General features: G+C 44.7%; 1 protein-coding gene and 2 long non-coding RNA genes across 7 annotated transcripts in view; 2 read left to right on the forward strand and 1 right to left on the reverse strand.

Moving 5' to 3' along the window:
- LOC116523083 overlaps window positions 1-2,165 on the forward strand; it is a 5,523-nt gene extending 3,358 nt beyond the window's left edge. The window contains exon 2 of the long non-coding RNA XR_004257030.1: window positions 2,060-2,165. This is a non-coding gene — a long non-coding RNA (uncharacterized LOC116523083). The remainder of the gene's footprint in view (window positions 1-2,059) is intronic.
- The window catches only part of MAST3 (microtubule associated serine/threonine kinase 3), a 74,942-nt gene extending 62,599 nt beyond the window's left edge, over window positions 1-12,343 (reverse strand). For 4 of the 5 annotated variants that reach the window (XM_032238234.1, XM_032238227.1, XM_032238217.1 and 1 more), the window contains exons 1-2: window positions 12,192-12,340; window positions 9,478-9,555 (exon numbers count right to left, since the gene is read on the reverse strand). In XM_032238234.1, the coding sequence (XP_032094125.1) occupies window positions 9,478-9,555; window positions 12,192-12,241 (128 nt within the window). In that variant the 5' untranslated portion in view covers window positions 12,242-12,340. Of the gene's footprint in view, window positions 1-9,477; window positions 9,556-12,191 lie in introns of all 5 variants that reach the window. The other variant, XM_032238250.1, reaches the window with a different exon arrangement.
- A 98-nt stretch (window positions 12,344-12,441) lies between these two features.
- On the forward strand, window positions 12,442-17,670 carry LOC116523078. The gene is made up of 2 exons (XR_004257029.1): window positions 12,442-12,954; window positions 17,399-17,670. It is a non-coding gene; the product is annotated as an uncharacterized LOC116523078 (long non-coding RNA).
- The last annotated feature ends 292 nt before the right edge of the window (window positions 17,671-17,962 follow it).

Raw genomic sequence — 17,962 nt, forward strand, 5'->3', positions numbered from 1 at the left:
CAGATTCAATTCCAAAAAGGTGTTTTGCAGCACCAGCACAATACCTGTTTGGGATTGTAAAGTAGACATTTCTTTTCCTGGGAACACATGGCATTTGCAGAGATGGACAAGCAATTCTAGGAAAAGAGGCAGCTGCTTTAAAGAGTTGGAGACAGAGGCTACAGTTGCACTTCAGATACTCCAAAGTACTTTTTCAGAATTATTTCCAAAGCACCACAGAATGAAAAAACAGCAAGGCAGTGTGTTTGCACTGCCACAATCAATTGTTCTTTGTGAAATATTCTCTTTGCTGAAAGCTTGTATATTCATTTTTATAATATGTATCTTTTAATAGGGTTTTTGGATTTTAACTGATTAACAGAGTTGGAAGGGTCATCTAGTCCAAATCCCTGCTCAAGCAGGAGACCCTACAACATTTCTGAAAAAATGGGAGCCCATTTTTTTCTTGAAAGTCTCAAGTGATGAAGCTCCCACAGCTTCTGAAGGCAACTTCTGTTCCATTGGTTGAGTGTTCTCACTGTCAGAAAGTTCCTCCTTATCTCTAGGTTGAATATCTCCTTGATCAGTTTCCATCCATTATTCCTTGTCTGGCCTTCGGGGGCTTTGGAAAATAGCTTGACCCTCTCTTCTCTGTAGTAGCCCCTCAAATACTGGAACACTCAGTTCAGTTCAGTTGTTTTATTCAATTGTTGTATGCCATGGATGAATGGATGGATGGATGGATGGATGGATGGATGGATGGACGGACAAATAGATAGCCTTAACTGAGAAGTTGAGAAGAGATAAGGATTGCTATCTTGTTAATTCTTGCACTGACTTCACAGTTTGGTAAGATGATTCAAAGGAGTATCAACATAGTTTTCTCTTCTTAATATATATACTGAAAAAAAATCTCTGTTTTTTACAAAGTGCACACTATTTTCCATTTCTGAGAAATAACAGACAAGACAAGTTCATTCACAGTGTAACAGACGCTCAGAGAAATATTGTTGCTCATCGATTATCCTGTATATACTACTAGGATATGTCACCATACTGCAGTTGATCTTAGGGCCTCCAATTCCATGGCATTTTACTAGCACTTTTAAAAATAACCTAGCTCTTTATCAAGCTGGCTAAAAGGTAGAGGGAATGGAAAGCTTTGACGTTCCATCACTTTCCACTTCATATATAAAAAAAGAAAGAGGTGCCACTGGATTCGATCAAGGTGGATTCATCTCCTTTAAAAGTTTCCTGCAGTGGACAGCCAAGGATTTAATGATATAAGGAAATAGGGCACAAATAATGCGCAGCTATCTTATAGTTTGTCTCTACCTCCAAATATTCAATGTGCTTCTCAATAAAGAGAATAAAACAAGGATGAATAAAAGAACAACTGGATCAGACTCTACAGATTTTGTCTCCAGAAGTTGTGGGTCCTCTAACACTGGAAGTTTTTAAAGAAGAGATTGGACAACCATTTGTCTGAAATGGAATAGGGTTTCCTGCCTGAGCAGAGGGTTGGACTAGAAGAAACTCCAAGATCCCTTCCAACTCTTTTATTCTGCTATTCTGTTATAGATTTATGTAATGCAGCATTTAGTTCCCTAGTGGGTACTTCCAGGAAGGTGAAAAACAGGACACTGGGAAAAAATGCTTCAATTCATGGGAAACTTCTTAAGTTAATAGAATGAAGGCAACTTCCCTCATCAGAAGTAAGGTGGGTGGCTGTTCAGAGCAGTGTTTGTCAACTTGACAACTTTAAGATGCATGGACTTCAATTTCCAGAATTGTCAATTTAACTGGGAATTCTGGGAATTGAAGGCCACACATATTAAAATTGCCAAGGTTGACAAATATTGGTTCAGAGAGAAAACATTTTCAGCTCCACCAGCCTCTCTATGGAACTCCCTCCCCTTTTGGTTGCAGATAGAGGACTTTCTAAATTTTCCCAGGTATTTTCTCTAACATCATCATCATTATTATCATTGTTACTATATCCATCCATCCATCCACCCATCCATCCGCTTACTTACTTAATTTATTTAACCAAATATTCTCCTTCATCCTTTTTTTACAGTGCTTGGACCACCATAATAAGAAATAGAAGAGCATAAAAGCACAGTAAGCTTTTAAAAACTTTAGGGATGCTTTTAATCTTTTAATACATTACAATATATGCTGGATTCTGGATGGCTACTTTGTACTTATTATACATTTTGGATCTTTACTGCTGTTTTTACATGTTAATGGGCAATGTTTCATTATAATAAAGGTTAAAGAAATATCTGGCATTAACAGCTACTGACCAAGCTTTATAGCTTCTTTAGCAACAACAGAACTGCGGTCTGAAATTTCTTCTTTCAGAACATCTTTTCAACTTCCTAAATTAGCCAACAGTTCTGTAATTTTCTTGTGCTCTTTCATCCAGTTATTAATCAGGCTACACTGTGTTTAGTTTGGTTGAAATAGCGAAGATTAAATAGGTCCTGCTACCTTCTATGGCATTACATGATAAGGCACTCTCTGAAATTAACTTACGGTGAATCCACAAATCCTTTATAAACAAATCCATGAAGATGTCAGAAATGCAAGTCAGCTAATGCAGCTAGTGAACTGTTTGATACAGGAAGGAGGGTGAATTGTGATTCTCAGCAATTATACTGAAATGCTGCCTACATAAGAAATGTTTGCACTTTGCATAGTGATGAGCAAGAGTTACAATACATTTAGGGGGCACAACGGTTCAGCTGTTAAAGACGCTGAGCTTCTCAGAGCTGACAGTCCAGGTTCGAAAACCCGAGCTACATAGAACGGATTTTGCGCCCATTAGTTGCCCTAACTCCTGACCAGCTAGCAGCTTGAAAGCATGCAAATGCAAGTAGATTAATACGTACCACTTCAGTGGGACAATAACAACATTCAGTGCATCTTTGGTATATAGCCATACCGGCCACATGATCACATAAAATGTCTTTGGACAATGCTGGCTCCCTTGGCCAAGAAACATGCCCTAGAGTCGGACATAACTGACAAGAAAATACTTTGAATCTGCACCTTCCAGAAGTATGGTACCTCATTTCTATTAATGCTTAGATATCATACTGCCTGAATATTATGGAAAATTAGTCATATAGGGTTGATGGGGTCAAGCATGGCCAAGTAGATGTAGGCAGATCTGAAAAGATGTATCGCTTTCTGCTTTATGTATATCACTGCTTACCACCTGATTTCCCCCCCACCTCATCATCAGGAGAGGGCTGCTGGGAGTTTGCACAACTTTGGGCGATCCTCTAGCTAGGATTCTGCCCAGTTCGGCTAACCCCCAAATGCCACCCCTGGCTGGCCATGCCCACCCCTCCCAGGAGTCTCCAGGTGGCCCGTTCATCATGCCAGGTAAGTGCAGGGCCCACTTGGAGGCTCATGGAGGGGGGACGAGCCTACAAGAGGTTCCAGAAGTCCAGAAACAGGCTTGTTTCCAGCCTCCGGAGCTCAGGGGAAGCAGTTTTCACCCTCCTGGAGGCTCAAGGAAAGCCTCCGGAGCCTGGGAAGGGCGAAAAACACACACACACATTGCTGTGGTGCAGGAGGCTGACTAGGCCATGGCCAACATGGTCACGCCCACCCCTGGTGCTTCAAAGTGCTAGTCGTAACTTATAAAGCCCTTCATGGTATTGGACCTGGGTACTTGAGAGACCGCCTGCTGCCAATTACCTCCCACAGACCCGTTAGATCGCACAGGGTCGGCCTCCTCCGGGTTCCGTCTACCAGCCAATGCCATCTGGCTACCACCTGGGGGAGGGCCTTCTCTGTTGCAGCTCCGGCCATTTGGAATGAACTCCCCGTGGAGATTCGGACCCTCACCCCTCTCCAGGCCTTCCGGAAAGCCGTCAAAACCTGGCTGTGCCGGCAGGCCTGGGGTTGATGAGTTCCCCTCCCCTCTCGACTTGTATGGCTGTATGACTCTTGTGTATTTTAATTACGTGTATTGTGTTTGTATCCCCTTTCCCCTTTTGAGTTGTTTGCCGCCCTGAGTCCCTCCCGGAGAAGGGCGGCATACAAATAAATTAAATCTTAATCTTAATCTTAATATTCATGTAAATATGTTGTTTTCATTTCATTCCATTCTAGCAAGGGACCCATGTGTCAACCTTCCTAAACCTGAATGTCTAGGGTAGAGGATCTAAGCTTGGGTGGAAACATGCTATTACTGTATGAAAAACTACTTGATCAGGGGTTGCCAAATTTGGCAACTTTAAGACTTGTGGCTTTCAACTCCCAGAATTCCCCAGCCAGTCCTCAAGTCTTAAAAGTTGCCAAGTTTGGAGACCCCTGTACTAAATCAAGCTGGCTGTGGAATTCTGGGAGTTGAAGTCCATGCAGCTTAAAATTATTGAGGTTGAAAAACACTGCACTTAACGACTGTTGATTGATTCTCTGCTTTCTTTCTGAGTACCTACAATTTGTACCACAATTCACAAATTAACAACCCCAGATCGTTTATCAGGGAATTACAGATTAACAGAGTTGGAAGGGACCTTGTTGTAGGTCATCTAGTCCAACCCCCCCCCCCCGCCCAAGCAGGAGACCCTAGACCATTTCTTACAAATGGCAGTCCAACCTGAAGACAAGCTGTTCCATTGGTTGATTGTTCTCACTGTCAGAAAGTTCTTCCTTATTTCCAGGGTGAATCTCTCCTTGCCCAGTTTCCATCCATTATTCCTTGTCTGGCCTTCAGATGCCTTGGAAAATAGGTTAACTCCCTCCTCTCTAGGGCAGACCCTCAAATATTGGAAGACTGCTATCATGTCTCCCCTGGTCCTTCTCTTCACTAGACTAGCCATGCCCAGTTCCTGTAACTGTTCTTCATATGTTTCAGCCTCCAGTCCCCTAATCATCTGGCTGCTCTTCTCTGCACTCTTTCTAGAGTCTCCACATCTTTTTTATAGTGTGATGATCAATACTGGATGCAGTATTATAGGTGTGAACCTTTTTAAGGCTTTATAGAGTGGTATTAGAACCTCGCTTGATCTTGATTGTATCCCTCTGTTAATACAATTTAGGAATGCATGGCTGCCGCCACACACTATTGGCTCATATTTAGCTGGTTGTCCACTAAGACTCCAAGGTCCCTCTCACACTTACTGCTATTAAGCCTGGTTTCACCCAGTCTGTATGTGTACTTTCGGTTTTTCTTGCCTAAGTGTAAGACTTTACTTTTCTCTACAATGAATTTCATTTTGTTAGTTGTTCCCTCCATGGAGAATGGCACAACTCTCTCTGCAATGGCACAACTCTCTCTTCAATTATCTTTCCGCTATAGATGAGAAGGCACTTCCCCAAGGGCACCAACATCATCGAGGTTGACACTATCATGCTAGTGTTGCCAATACCATGTTCATGGATTGAGCCAGCGTTCCCTCCAAAAAACTAACACCAGCCCTTTGCTCCCACTTTCATTCTTCCCCTAAGCACTTCTTTTTTGCAGCAAGGAAAAGCAAAAAGGGGAAAGTTCAATCAGGTATTGCTGGACGAGGCAGTTCTTTGGGACAACTTGAGCAAACAGTGTGAGAGGGGCATGATGGTGACAAGTTGCCACCGTCCCTTGGTTATCAGAGAGAGGCAGGCTGGAGATAAGATGAAATGGAAATTCTAATAGGAAGCTGCCTGCTGCAAAGCTTCAGAGGAAACACTGTGGTGCAAAAAATATCTTTGCTTTTTCTCCTCCAAAAGAGCTCTATTTTCCAAAGTCTTTATGCAAGTTCTGAGATTGTAGGGCTACAGAGGCATGACACCGATTTTAGATGCACATGGAAGAACCTAGAATTTCTTGCAGGTGTTCAGTGAGCAAAAGCATAGGTCTTGGGTGCTTAGTTTTGATTTCTGAAAACGCCTTTCCTCAGAGATCTCTTTTTCACTTGAAAGGACGCCAAAGAGATAACAAGGATCCTGGAGTCACCAAACATAGCTGACCACACCTACTCAGGTCTGCTCAGGAGCACAACTAAGTTCCTAGAACCTAGGTGTCAGACAGGACAATGTCTAAAGCAACTCCCTTATTTTGATCTACAGTTTATAGCAGGGGTGTCAAACTGGATTTCTTCAAGGGCCGGATCAGCATTGTAGCTCCCCGTGGGCTGATGGGGGAGGGAGCGCATGTAGCCTGTTTTGGCCAGCAGAGGCACCATGTACCGGTCCTTTGATAGTTCCAGACTGGCCCCAAGGGGCAGATTTAAGCACCCCGCGGGCCAAATCTAGCATGCAGGCCTTGAGTTTGACACCCCTGGTTTACAAGGTCATTAAATAATATGAGTGGGGCAGGTTCACACAGGGACAGCTGTTGGAAGAAGATCAAGGTCTAAGCAGTCCCTTCTAAAATGCTGCAAAAAAGCATGTGCAGGAAGGAATCTGTCTAAAAGAATCCACATCAGACAAAAACTGCAAAATAACCCCCAGCTCATGTGTCCACATGTCATCTACCACTCAGGATGTTTGGGACAAGGAAACCATTCAAGTGAATCTTTCTGGAGTTCAGTCCTTGCTCAAAATCCAAATTCATCTGCAACAAGGGAACGTTTTATGCTATTTCTGTTATATAGTAATTGATACGGTAAAGGAATTCCTGCGTATTTTACTCCACTAGTCTTTGCTGATTATAGGGCCCGTGATGGCGAACCTACACAGGTGACGTGCGGATAAATAAAACATAAAACAAATACCTTTTACAAAACAAAATATAAGACTATGTTGCAAAAGAATTAAATGGAGATTTTTTTTATTGCTTCCAAGACACTCACTTATCCCACTCCTCATATCAAAATTCTGTGCTCATGTAATTCTGTATGAGGAACAGCTAAATTCCACAACCAATATAAAATACATTTTAATGAACAACCGGTGCAAGCAAACAGTGGGGGAGGCAAGCAGAAGTTGCATTTGCAAATTAATAATTCCCCGATCCCTAGCTTTCATATTTAAAAAGCAAACAATAAATAATTATCCCTTATCAGTTACAAGTTAGCAGGGAAATGACAGGTATTTTTTTGTCCAATTATTTGGTGAGAAACCATTTGCTCCCATCTTTCAGTATTGTTTGGTCAATGAGTAAGTCAGGGCAATGATTGATAGACCTATTATTTAGAGCTTCCAAATGTATTTAAGCCTTTTCCCCCTTACTTTTCTTCTAGATTGCTCTATTGAGTAATCCCAAAGTCCAAAATAAAAGGATTTTAGTGAACCTATAATAGCACTGGGCTGTTTCTACAAAAATAACAAGATAAAGACTTCCTCTTCCTGATATAACTAACTAAAATGTCACAGGAAAAACACAGATCTCCGTCCCTGTTGGCAAACATTGCATTATTTCCCAATGCAACGCCTCCATCATTATTCATAATATTAGAGATAATGAATCACATTAACTTGGCCAAATAACCCACTACTGTTATGACCAATATCGGGAGAGTAAACAAAATTAAATTTACTCTCCCAACCTTGTATTAACCCAGGCCTTGCAATCTAGATCAGGGGTGGCAAACCTATGGCACGCTTGCCAGATGTGGCATGTGGGAGCCCTCTCTGTGGGCACGCGCGCTGTCGCCCCATCTCTGCTTCACGTCTCTGATGTGCATGCGCATGCGCCTCCTGCCAGCCAGCTGGTCTTCGGGTCTCTGCCGTGCATGTGTGGGGTTCCTGTGCAAGTGCAGGGTGCCGTGCACCTGCGCCTTGTAATTTGGGCGCACGCGCGCGCACACACTTTGACCACTCGGTGCCTAAAAGGTTTGCCATCACTGACCTAGATCATTGAGAGAAAGGAGATGCAGATTTCTGCATATGGAAAGAACAATAAAATGCAGCTAGCATATATATATATATATATATATATATATATGTATGTATGTATGTATGTATGTATGTATGTATGTATGTATGTATGTCTGTATTTATTTAGTGTATTTAGTGTCACAACCCCTGGTATGCCCAAATATGGGAGGAAATCTACTGCTTCCATTCTCTGTCTATCGGCTCGTCACAGTAGACTTCCTCCCATATTTGGGCATACCAGGGGTTATGACACTAAATACATACCTATTTCCCTGGCTCAGCTGATAAGGAGGAGAACCTTGTGGCTTAGTGGTTAACACATCTGCCTAAAATGTAATACAGCACAGGTTCTAATCCCAGTAAGGGTAGGGCTAGCTGATGAGAGCTAAATAGCTTGAAATAGATCTATACTAGTCTCCCTTTATTTATTTATCAGCACAAATACAACCATATATATATATATATATATATATATATATATATATATATATATATATATATATATATATATATAGTGGTATATATATATGTAAAGGTGGTATATATATATATATATATATAAACAATAAAATGCAGCTAGCATATATGTGTGTGTGTGTGTGTGTGTGTGTATGTATGTATGTATGTATGTATGTGTATGTATGTATGTATGTATGTATGTATGTGTATATATATATATATATATATATATATATATATATATATATATATATATATATTTTCAGTAGATTACAAGCATTTGGGGAGGTTGTTTGCCTTACTGGAAATCCAGTGTGGGTTTGTGGGTTTTATCTATATACATACGCCTATGATTAATCCATATATTTCTAAATACATGCAAGTATTTCAAAATATTCTGCTGCCTTCTCCCCAAAGGAAACCAACTCTGTACTCAGAAAAAGTGAAGTAGCTTAAACACTCTTGTAAGAGCACGGTGGTCAGGCTGCCCATAGCAGATTCAGAATAGCCCCTGCTACCTTTTTTGTAGATAACTTCCAATTGCAGAAAATCTATGTAGCTATGGGTTAAACCTTTGGGTTTTTCGTATGCTCTGGGCCTGGTTGTTTTCCTGCAGAGGCCTCCCTTTTGCAAGAGTTTGCTTTCTTTCTAGTTCAGGCTGTCAAAGAGAAATCTCATTTCCTGCTGCTACCCATCATAGAAAACACAACCCTGTTGCTTAATTAGAGTGAGATGGGGAAAAATGTATTGCTTAAGCAGGAAATAAGGAGCAAACCCAATCTGGAACGCATTTTCAGTTCGTTGTGATAAAAACAGCTGAACGGGCAGAATCAGAGCCTGGCATAATTAACACAACAACCCTAGTCCAACAGCTCAGTAAACAATGTTTTCCTTTCCCCTCCCTCTCCTGTTACCCGTTCACCTTTTCCCCTCGCTGTTCCTGCTGCTTGCCAACAGCCCCCCTCCTCAAACGTCAGAGATAATGCTATGCAGCAATGTTATTCATTAATCTTTTTTAGCAATGCAACTAGAGGAGAACTTGGCCATGAACGGGAGAGGAGCAACAGAATGTGCCTCTCAGGCTTGCCCGATGTAAAGGCAGGCGGCATTTGGGGGAAATTGGTTCCACCGTATTACCTCCTCTGATGAAGGTTTCCTCTCCGAATCCAAAGGGACAGAGGCCCTCCCCACCACCACAAGCACCATCTCTCTTACCTCCAGGGATGCAGAGTCAAAGGACTACAAGGGCTGCAGGGGCTGAGAAGGGTCGGGCTCTGGCTACCGGGTGACAAACTGCAAAGGAAGAGAGGCAACCAAAGGAAGGGTGGGTGAATAATGTGAAGAGGTCTCCTAGCAGTGATCCTCCTCAGACAGCAGCAGAGCCCTTTTGGTGTGTGTCCCCCCCCACAATTCCTTCTCAAGCACTAAGCAAGGAGGCCAGACCCCAAGCAGGTTGCAACTGAGAAGAGGACAAGGTGGTGTCATCTCCCATTTCTACAATCCACTTCATCCTTCCTTCAAGTTCCAATTATCTTTCTACCACTCTTGAAGGCAACATTTTGGGTTAGGGAGCACAGGGAAGAGGGCCTGGCAGATCTGCTTTCCTTTCCTGGACTACCTGATATGATTCAGAATCTGTATATTAGTCTGGGTAAGACTAGCTCAAAAGCCAGAAAATGATCTGCAGCTAATTCATCTCCAGTTCTTGGAGACTACCTGGATAAGTCCCTGTAGCTTTCTTGGCAAGTTTTTCAGAAGGTTTGCTATTGCCTCTTTCCTAGGACTGAGAGGAAATGACTTGGCCCAGGGTCATCCAGCTGGGTTTGGGCCCAAGATGGGATTCGAACTTGTGGTCTCCCAAAGGTGCTTTTTTTTCTAAAGCTTGCAAAGGGTAATCCAATTTCGCCACTAGTTGGGAATGCACTAGCATCTTTCAGGGCAGATCATTATAGCTGAATATAGAGAGTCAGTTTAAGGCATCGGACCAGAAAGTGGGAGATCTTGATTGTCTATGGAGATTTCCAGTCATCCAGGTCAGGGTTGTCCCAAAGGTGACAATAAGCAACTGGACTTTCTAGTTTTTCTTTGAAGTCATTTCGCTTCTTATCCAAGAACCTCAGAGCTGAAGAATCTTCTTGGATGAGAAGCAAAACGTCTTTTAGACAGTCATGGTCTCCCAGTTTCTGGCCCGATGCCTTAACCACCACACTAAACTGGCTCTCTATATGCAGCCCTATATTATTTCTTAATGACCTGCCTTGAAAGATGCTAGCTAGTGCATTCCCAACCGGTAGGGAAATTGGGCCACCCTTTGCCAAGCTTTAGAATTTGATCTCTGAACCCTGTTCTCAATTTTATTTATCTAGCCTGAAAGGATGCTGTGTTGAATTCTTTCATTCCTCTTATTAAATTCCATCACGAAAAGACTTGAGGCTAAACATACTCAGCTCTCTTAATCCTATGAAAGTTGGATTCATTAGGTGGGTTTAGCCTCAAGAAGGGGAGACATGGAATGTACGAAATGCGGTCAAGGGAAGATGTCCACAGCTCCTAAAGGCAGGGTAAGAATCTATGCCAGAAGCTTTACACTAGATCCAAACAATAGATCCACACTTGAAATAAGGAGGAATGACAGCTATTAGGCAGTGAATCAGCTTGCCTTCTGGAGTTGCGTGGGCTCCATCACTGGAGGTTTTCGAGTGATTTCTCAGGGATGATGTCAGAATTTCTACCCTGGGCAGGATTGGACTAGATCAGTGGTTCCCAACCTTCTTTTGGCCATGCCCCACCTAAGCATCTCTAAAATTCTGATGCTCCGCCTGCGACATATAATTCTTACTATACTCAAAAGTGAACTCTACTCACACGGAGGAAGCCTAAAAGGCCATTAGCTTGATTTAAACAAGGTTCATATCGTCCCCATTAAAAATCAAATTGCCCTCTTGTGGGGCCTGGACCCCATGTTGGGAACCACTGGACTAGATTATCTCAGAGGTTTCTTTCAGCCTGAAGATCCTAAAACCAGGGCTGTGTGATTCTTAAACCATAGAAATCCAAGGATTACCAAAACAACAAGAAGCCAGTGGTTCTTTTGTGATCAAGTAACCTGGGGTAAAATTTGTATGGGAGGGATTACAACAGGTGTGTGTGTGGGGGGGAGACAGGGGAAGGTAGGCTTCCCAGGTATTGCTGAGGCTGCTGGGGGAAAATCCAGATTCCTGATACATAGCTACTCTTGCTGTTTAGATTAGGAAATCCTCCCAAGCTTGCAAGGTTTAATATCCCCCCCCCCCAATTCTTCCTCCATTTCCTCTTTCAGCTCCTCCACGGGGCAGGCGGACCCTCCAAAAGGTAGAGGAGCAAGTGCAAATCCAACAGGTGAGGCTCTCACCTTCCCCAGGATGGAGGTCCCAAGGGAGAGGAATCTGGCAGGTCTACTCCACCTGCTTCGTTTCTACTCTCAGGCAGTTGCTGTTAAAAAAAACTATGTACTATTGGGGTGAGGGTGAGTGGGGGGGGGGAGGCAAAGAAACAGGATGGGTGAATAAGGATGCTGGAAAGAACTGTGAAGCTGGCGAGGCGATGGAAGCGATGGAGAAGGCAGGTGAAGCTCTTCTCCGGCTTCTTTTTAGGAACAACCCGCCCCCCTGCCTCCCAGCCTGGTTCCCTAGCAACCGAAACATGCGTCATTGGAGACCCCTGGATCGAAGGAGGGAGCGTGCGGGGAAGACAGGGGGAAGCGCCCACCCTCCTTCGCGCCTCCGCCGCCCCGGCGCAGCTTTGTCTCCCTTCACCTGTCCCGGGTGCTTCGATCCCTCCGGTCCCCTCCCCAAAAACCCTTCGTCTCAGGTGTTCCCCCCTCCCTCCCTCCCCTCTCCGCCACCGGCCAGGGACACCCCCCCCCCCCCCACAGCCGCCTCCTCACTTACTCCACCAAGGTCAGCGAGGGAATCTTCAGCTTGGCTCGGCGCGCCTGCATGGCTGTTGCCGCCGCCGCCGCCGCCCCGACGGTGTGCGCGCCCCTCTCTCCTCTCTGCCCGCCAACCAGCTCGGGCAGCGAGTGAGCGGCGACAACCAGCCGCAAGAAAGGAGGCGAGGCTGCTCGCCGGCTTCCCCCGCTGCCCGCCCACCTGCCACTCCTCCCCCGCGGCCCTCGGAGGGGAAGGGGGGGGGACGGAGGAAGAGCCCTCCGTGCGCGCGCGCGCGCGCCTAGCTATTCCTCACCTCTTCCCCCCCTCAGCCCCCTCCCCCCCGACTTTAAAAGGGGGTGAAACAGACTCTTGGGGGGGGGGGGGAAGGTTAGCAGCATATGTACAGTTCTCGCCCTGGTGTGGTTTTTTTTCCCCTGATCCCAAATTTCCACAACTGGTAGTCGTTTCTAGCTGACCAGAAATGCTGACCCTTTTTGGAAGAATGGTTTTAAAAAAAAGGAGTGAGGCATCCGCTTTTTTTAAATGCTTTTTCCAGGGTTCGGTGCCATACAGCTATAGTCCTTGGCTTAGGACTGAGCCCCACCCTTTGGAGAGTTTTGCCTCCTTTTACGACCTTTCTGGACACCGTTGTTAAGGGAACCGCTGCAGGGGTTAAGTCAGCAACGCAGTTCTTTGAAATGAATCCTCGTCGACTTTGCTTGTCAGAAGGTCACAAAAGGGGGGAATCGCGTGGCGCTGAGACACTCCGACCGTCGGAAAAGTGAGTCGGTTGCTGAGCATCTGAATTTTTGATGATGTGACCATGGGGATGCCGTAATAGTCCTAAGTGTGAAAAATGGTCGTAAGTTACTTTGTTCAGTGCTGTTGTAACTTTGAACAGTCACTAAATGAACTGCTGTAAGTTGAGGACTACCTGTAGCAAGGAAGAGACTGAAAGTCTCCTAGAGTGCTGATCTCAACTGCCTTGAACCCTTTTTAGGTAGAAAAATCACAGCAGAGCTCAAATAAACGATGATGTTAACCAGAAGTGGGGCTTAATGCCATTTAATCAAATCAGGCCAATCTTTATTATGACCATGGCATGTCATGCCATTTCAAAAGGCCAATAAATGTAATTTTTAAAAAGCACTTCCTGCATATGTACCAAAAGCTGTTCTGTTTCAAACAGGCATTTTCTGATCCTTAGGGTGGTTCCCAGAAGGTCATAGGTCGATTGATTTATTGAAGTCACTACAAAAGGAAATAAAGAGATACGCACAGAGATACTTCATATGCCATGGATTCTTCTGCAGATTATGGATGAATAGGTTGTCCTCGACTTAACAACCACAGTTGGGGTGTAGAATTTCAGTTGCTAAGCAAGGCGGTTGTTAAGCGAGTCGCACCTCATTTTACAATGTTTTGTGCCAGTGTTAAGCAATCACTGCAGTTGTTAAGTGAATCATACAGTCATTAAACGAATCCAACTTTCTCCATTGACTGCTTGCTGGAACCTGAGTGGGAAGGTCCCAAACGGTGATCACATGACCTCAGGACACTGCAACCATAATAGATTCATGCCAGTTGCCAAGAGTCCAAATTTTAATCATGCAACCATGTGGATGCTACGATGATTGTAAGTGCAAGGACCAGCCGTAAGTCACTTTTTTCAGTGCCATATTGCACTTCGAACGGTCGTAAGTCGAGCACCACCTCTCCCTATAAGCTCAAAATTGATGTTGAAGAAAGCACTCTGTACATGGGTAGAGGGGCTCTTCTCCTGGATATGCATTATAGCAAGTTGCCCAGGAAAACGTATTTCCATACCTAAGACTGAGATGTTTGATTGTTCTGTATTATTTGAGATCATACTGTCATCCACATCTCCCACCCGCAGATGTGTGTCAAAAGCCAGTTTACAAAGAAAACAGCAGCTCCGCATAATAAAAGAACGGGGAAGGGGAGCCAAGATTGTGATTCAATAAGAATGCAATGCTCAGCACGATTGGTATCCAGTCCAATAACTTTCAGAGTAGGAAATATAGGCTAAAGATACAGAAGGATCTGGATGAACTTGAACATTGGGCACTATCTAATAAAATGAAATTCAATGGTGAAAAGAGTAAGGTTCTACATTTAGGCAAGGAAAACAAAATGCACAGGTACAGTACAGGTCAGTGATGGCTCACGTGCCATAAGTGGGGGGAGCGCAGGAAGGTCATGTGCAGGCGTGCTACACCCATAATGCAACACGCGACACACACCCCAGTGCGCATGCACGTTTGAGAGGCACTCCCCCCATTTTTTGCATGCTTTTTTTGCCCTCCCCAGGCTCCAGAGGCTTTATAGGAGCCTGGGGAGGGCAAAAACAACCTCCCCCGCCCTCCCGGAGGCCCTCCGGAGGCTTCAGGGACCTTCAGGAGGCTTCCCTGAAGCCTCCGGAGGGCTTAAACCGACCCTCCGAGCAAACCGGAAGTCCATTCCCGAACTTCTAGTTTGCCCACAGGGCCGTTTTTTGGTGCTCCGGAGGCTTTAGGGAAGCTCCTGAAGCCTCCAGAGGGCCTTGGGGGGTGGGGAAGCCTCTTTTCACCCTCCACAGGCTCCTATAAGGCATCTGGAGCCTGGGGAGGGCAAAAAATGGCTTTAAAAAAGGCTGAACCCAGCTGGCCAGCACGCACATGCTGGCCAGCACGCCTCATGTGCCCTGACAAATGGCTCCGTGTGCCACCTGTGGCACGTGTGCCATTGGTTCGCCATCCTGGGTATAGGTGGTACTTTGCTCAACAGTAGTAACTGTGAGAGGGATCTTAGTCCTAGTGGACAACCATTTAAATATGAGCCAGCAGTGTGCAGCAGCTGCCAAAAAAACTAACACAGTTCTAGGCTGCATAAACAGAGGGATAGAATCAAGATCATGTGAAGTGTTAATAACACTTTATAATGCCTTGGTAAGGCCACACTTGGAATACTGCATTCAGTTTTGGTCACCACAATGTAGAAAAGATGTGGAGACTCTAGAAAGAGTGCAGAGAAGAGCAACAAAGATGATTAGGGGACTGGGGGCTAAAACATATGAATAAAGGTTTCAGGAACTGGGTACGTCTCCAGAACCTGTCGGAACCTGCTGGATTTCACCCCTGATCAACATCTGGCATGCTGTATGCAATTCTGGTTGTTCCATTTGAAAAAGGAACTGTTGCAGGAACTGGTTATATCTAGTCTGATGAAAAGAAGGACTAGGGGAGACATGATAGCAGTGTTCCAGTATCTCAGGGGTTGCCACAAAGAAGAGGGAGTCAAACTATTCTCCAAGGCACCTGAGGACAGAACAAGAAGTAATAAATGGAAACTAATCAAGGAGAGAAGCAACTTAGAACTGAGAAGAAATTTCCTGACAGTTAAAACAATTAATCAGTGGAACAGCTTGCCACCAGAAGTTGTGAATGCCCCGGACATCTTTAAGAAGATGTTGGATAGCCATTTGTCTGGAACGGTATAGGGTTTCCTGCCTAGGCAAGGGGTTGAACTAGAAGACCTCCAAGTTCCCTTCCAACTCTGCTATTGTATTGTAAAAATACATTTGAACATCGGATGACAATTCTTCATACATTATTTACCAAACCCAAAACATTCTAACAAAAGACAGAGGGACAATAGGAGAGTGTTAAATGCACTGTGAAACCAATCCATTGTTGCTATCATCTTTCTGTGGATGTGACCAATGCTTAGATTTACAGGAATACTAAACATAAATTGGACAACCACAGAAGCAACTGCTCCACAAAGCAATTAATCAGTATAATCTGCCACAAAGTATGGCGCAAACCAATCATTAAACAAAAGGACAACTTCTAATAATACTATTCAAAGATATTTCAGGACAACTTCTATCCGTGACGAAGACAACATGACAGCAAAATGTTCTTAGAGGCCATCCGTGTCTAATACCAGAGCGTGAGACTATTTTTTTCCTGGCCCAAATTATTTGACCTGCCAATGCCAGAAATGGAACACGATTTTTTTTTGTGGCCCAAGAAAGCAGAACTTCTCTATTCTTATAATGCGTGGATGAGATGGGCAGCAAACAAATTTAATAATAAATAAGATAAATAATTAAGATGCAGCTGGCAGAAAAACAAAGGCAGGTAGTTTTTGGTTAACTGTTGTGGCCCAGCAGGATCCGGTTGAGGTGCTGATGGACTCGGATAGCGAGGACCCCTATGAGTCTGCTATGGAAGATGTGGAGGATCCTGGGCAGGGTTCAGACTCAGAGCAGGGACCAGAGAGGCTAGTTGGCCACCAGGAGGCGCCTGAGGCATGGAGCAGTGGAGAGGACTCAAGGCAGTTCGTTCCTGACACCAGGGAAAGGAGGGTGGAGAAATGGAAGTAGCAGCTGCGGAGGCAGACTCATAAGAGATAATCAAGCCCAGGTGGTTGTGGCTTGGCCCCTCCTAAGAGAGTATATAAGTGAGAAATTGGGAGGAGTCCTTTTACAGGACACAACCGTTCGTAACAGTCTTGAGGCACTCTTGTCTGGTCTGTTTTGTATTTCCGTTCTGTTTGGTTTGGGTTGCTGGCCACCCTTCTTGCATGAGAGTATCTGGGCTTTCAGCCAGCCAAGTTGTAATTCGTGTGATTAAAGAGTGGTAAATAGCCAAGCCTGTGTCTGCATTACTCACAGGCCAGGAGAGGGGGGGGCAGAACAGTTAACTATGGTAATTAGGTTCAGATTTTCCATAGCTAAGCAACAGAGTTGTAAAGTAATGTCATGTGATCATGCTGCTTAGCGACAGCACTTCCGGTGCTTCCTGTGGCCGTCATTAACAGAATCCTGCACCATTGTTAAGCACAACATCACACAATCACACTTTGGGATCTCTTGCCAGTTTTTACGCTGATTCTGCTTGTCAGAAGCCAGCAGTGAAAGTTGCAAATGTCGGTCACATGACAGTGGGATGCTTCAATGTCATAATTGTGAGCCAGTCACCAAGTGCCCAGATAGTGTTCATGTGACCTTGGAGATGGCTGGAAATTTGAGAGTTGGTCATAACTATCACTTGTTCAGTGCTGCCGTAACTTTGAGCAGTCACTGAATAAGTGGTTGCCAACCAAGGACCACTTGTAAGTAGCAAAGTAATGAATGTCCACATAGGGAGGGAGGCAACAACATTAAGAGGGCAACAACCACACTTTGCAATCAAATCCCGCTTTTTTTTTTTTTACAGAGTTTTGCTCTTGTGGGTGTCAACAAAACTCTCCGGATCTTTCTGGGCTCCTCTTCAAGCAGGGGGCCCCAACGTGGTTTGCACAAGAGGCTCAGCTACCAACATGGAAAAGGAGTGAAACTCCAAAGGGGAGGATGAAAATGAAGCATAATGAAGAGAAAAAAACTGGGCTGGTTGCCCTTTACTCACATCTTCCCTCGGCGTGGCAGGCTCAGCTCCTTCTGGATGAAGAAAACAGAAAATAAAAGAGTGTCTACATGGCTTCTGTATCACCCAAATCTTGTTTCTTTGCCTTTGCTCAGACTCCCCAGATCTTAGCCTGAAATTGTAGAGAGTGTAGGTGGGAAGGCGTGGCCAGAGGTGGCAGGCAGAGCCCTCTCTGTGGGCATGTGCGCTGTCATGCGTGCTCTCTTTTGGGTTGTGGCGCTCCCGTGCACGGGTGCATGCACTCCAGTTTTGGCACTTGATGCCGAAAAGGTTAGCCGTCACTGGAATATAGGTATGGCATAGGGCAGTGATGGCTAACCTTTTGGGCACCAAGTGCCAACGCATGCATGCATGCAT

The sequence above is a fragment of the Thamnophis elegans genome, chromosome 1 (assembly GCF_009769535.1).
Source record: "Thamnophis elegans isolate rThaEle1 chromosome 1, rThaEle1.pri, whole genome shotgun sequence".
In the NCBI taxonomy this organism is placed as follows: Eukaryota; Metazoa; Chordata; class Lepidosauria; order Squamata; family Colubridae; genus Thamnophis; species Thamnophis elegans.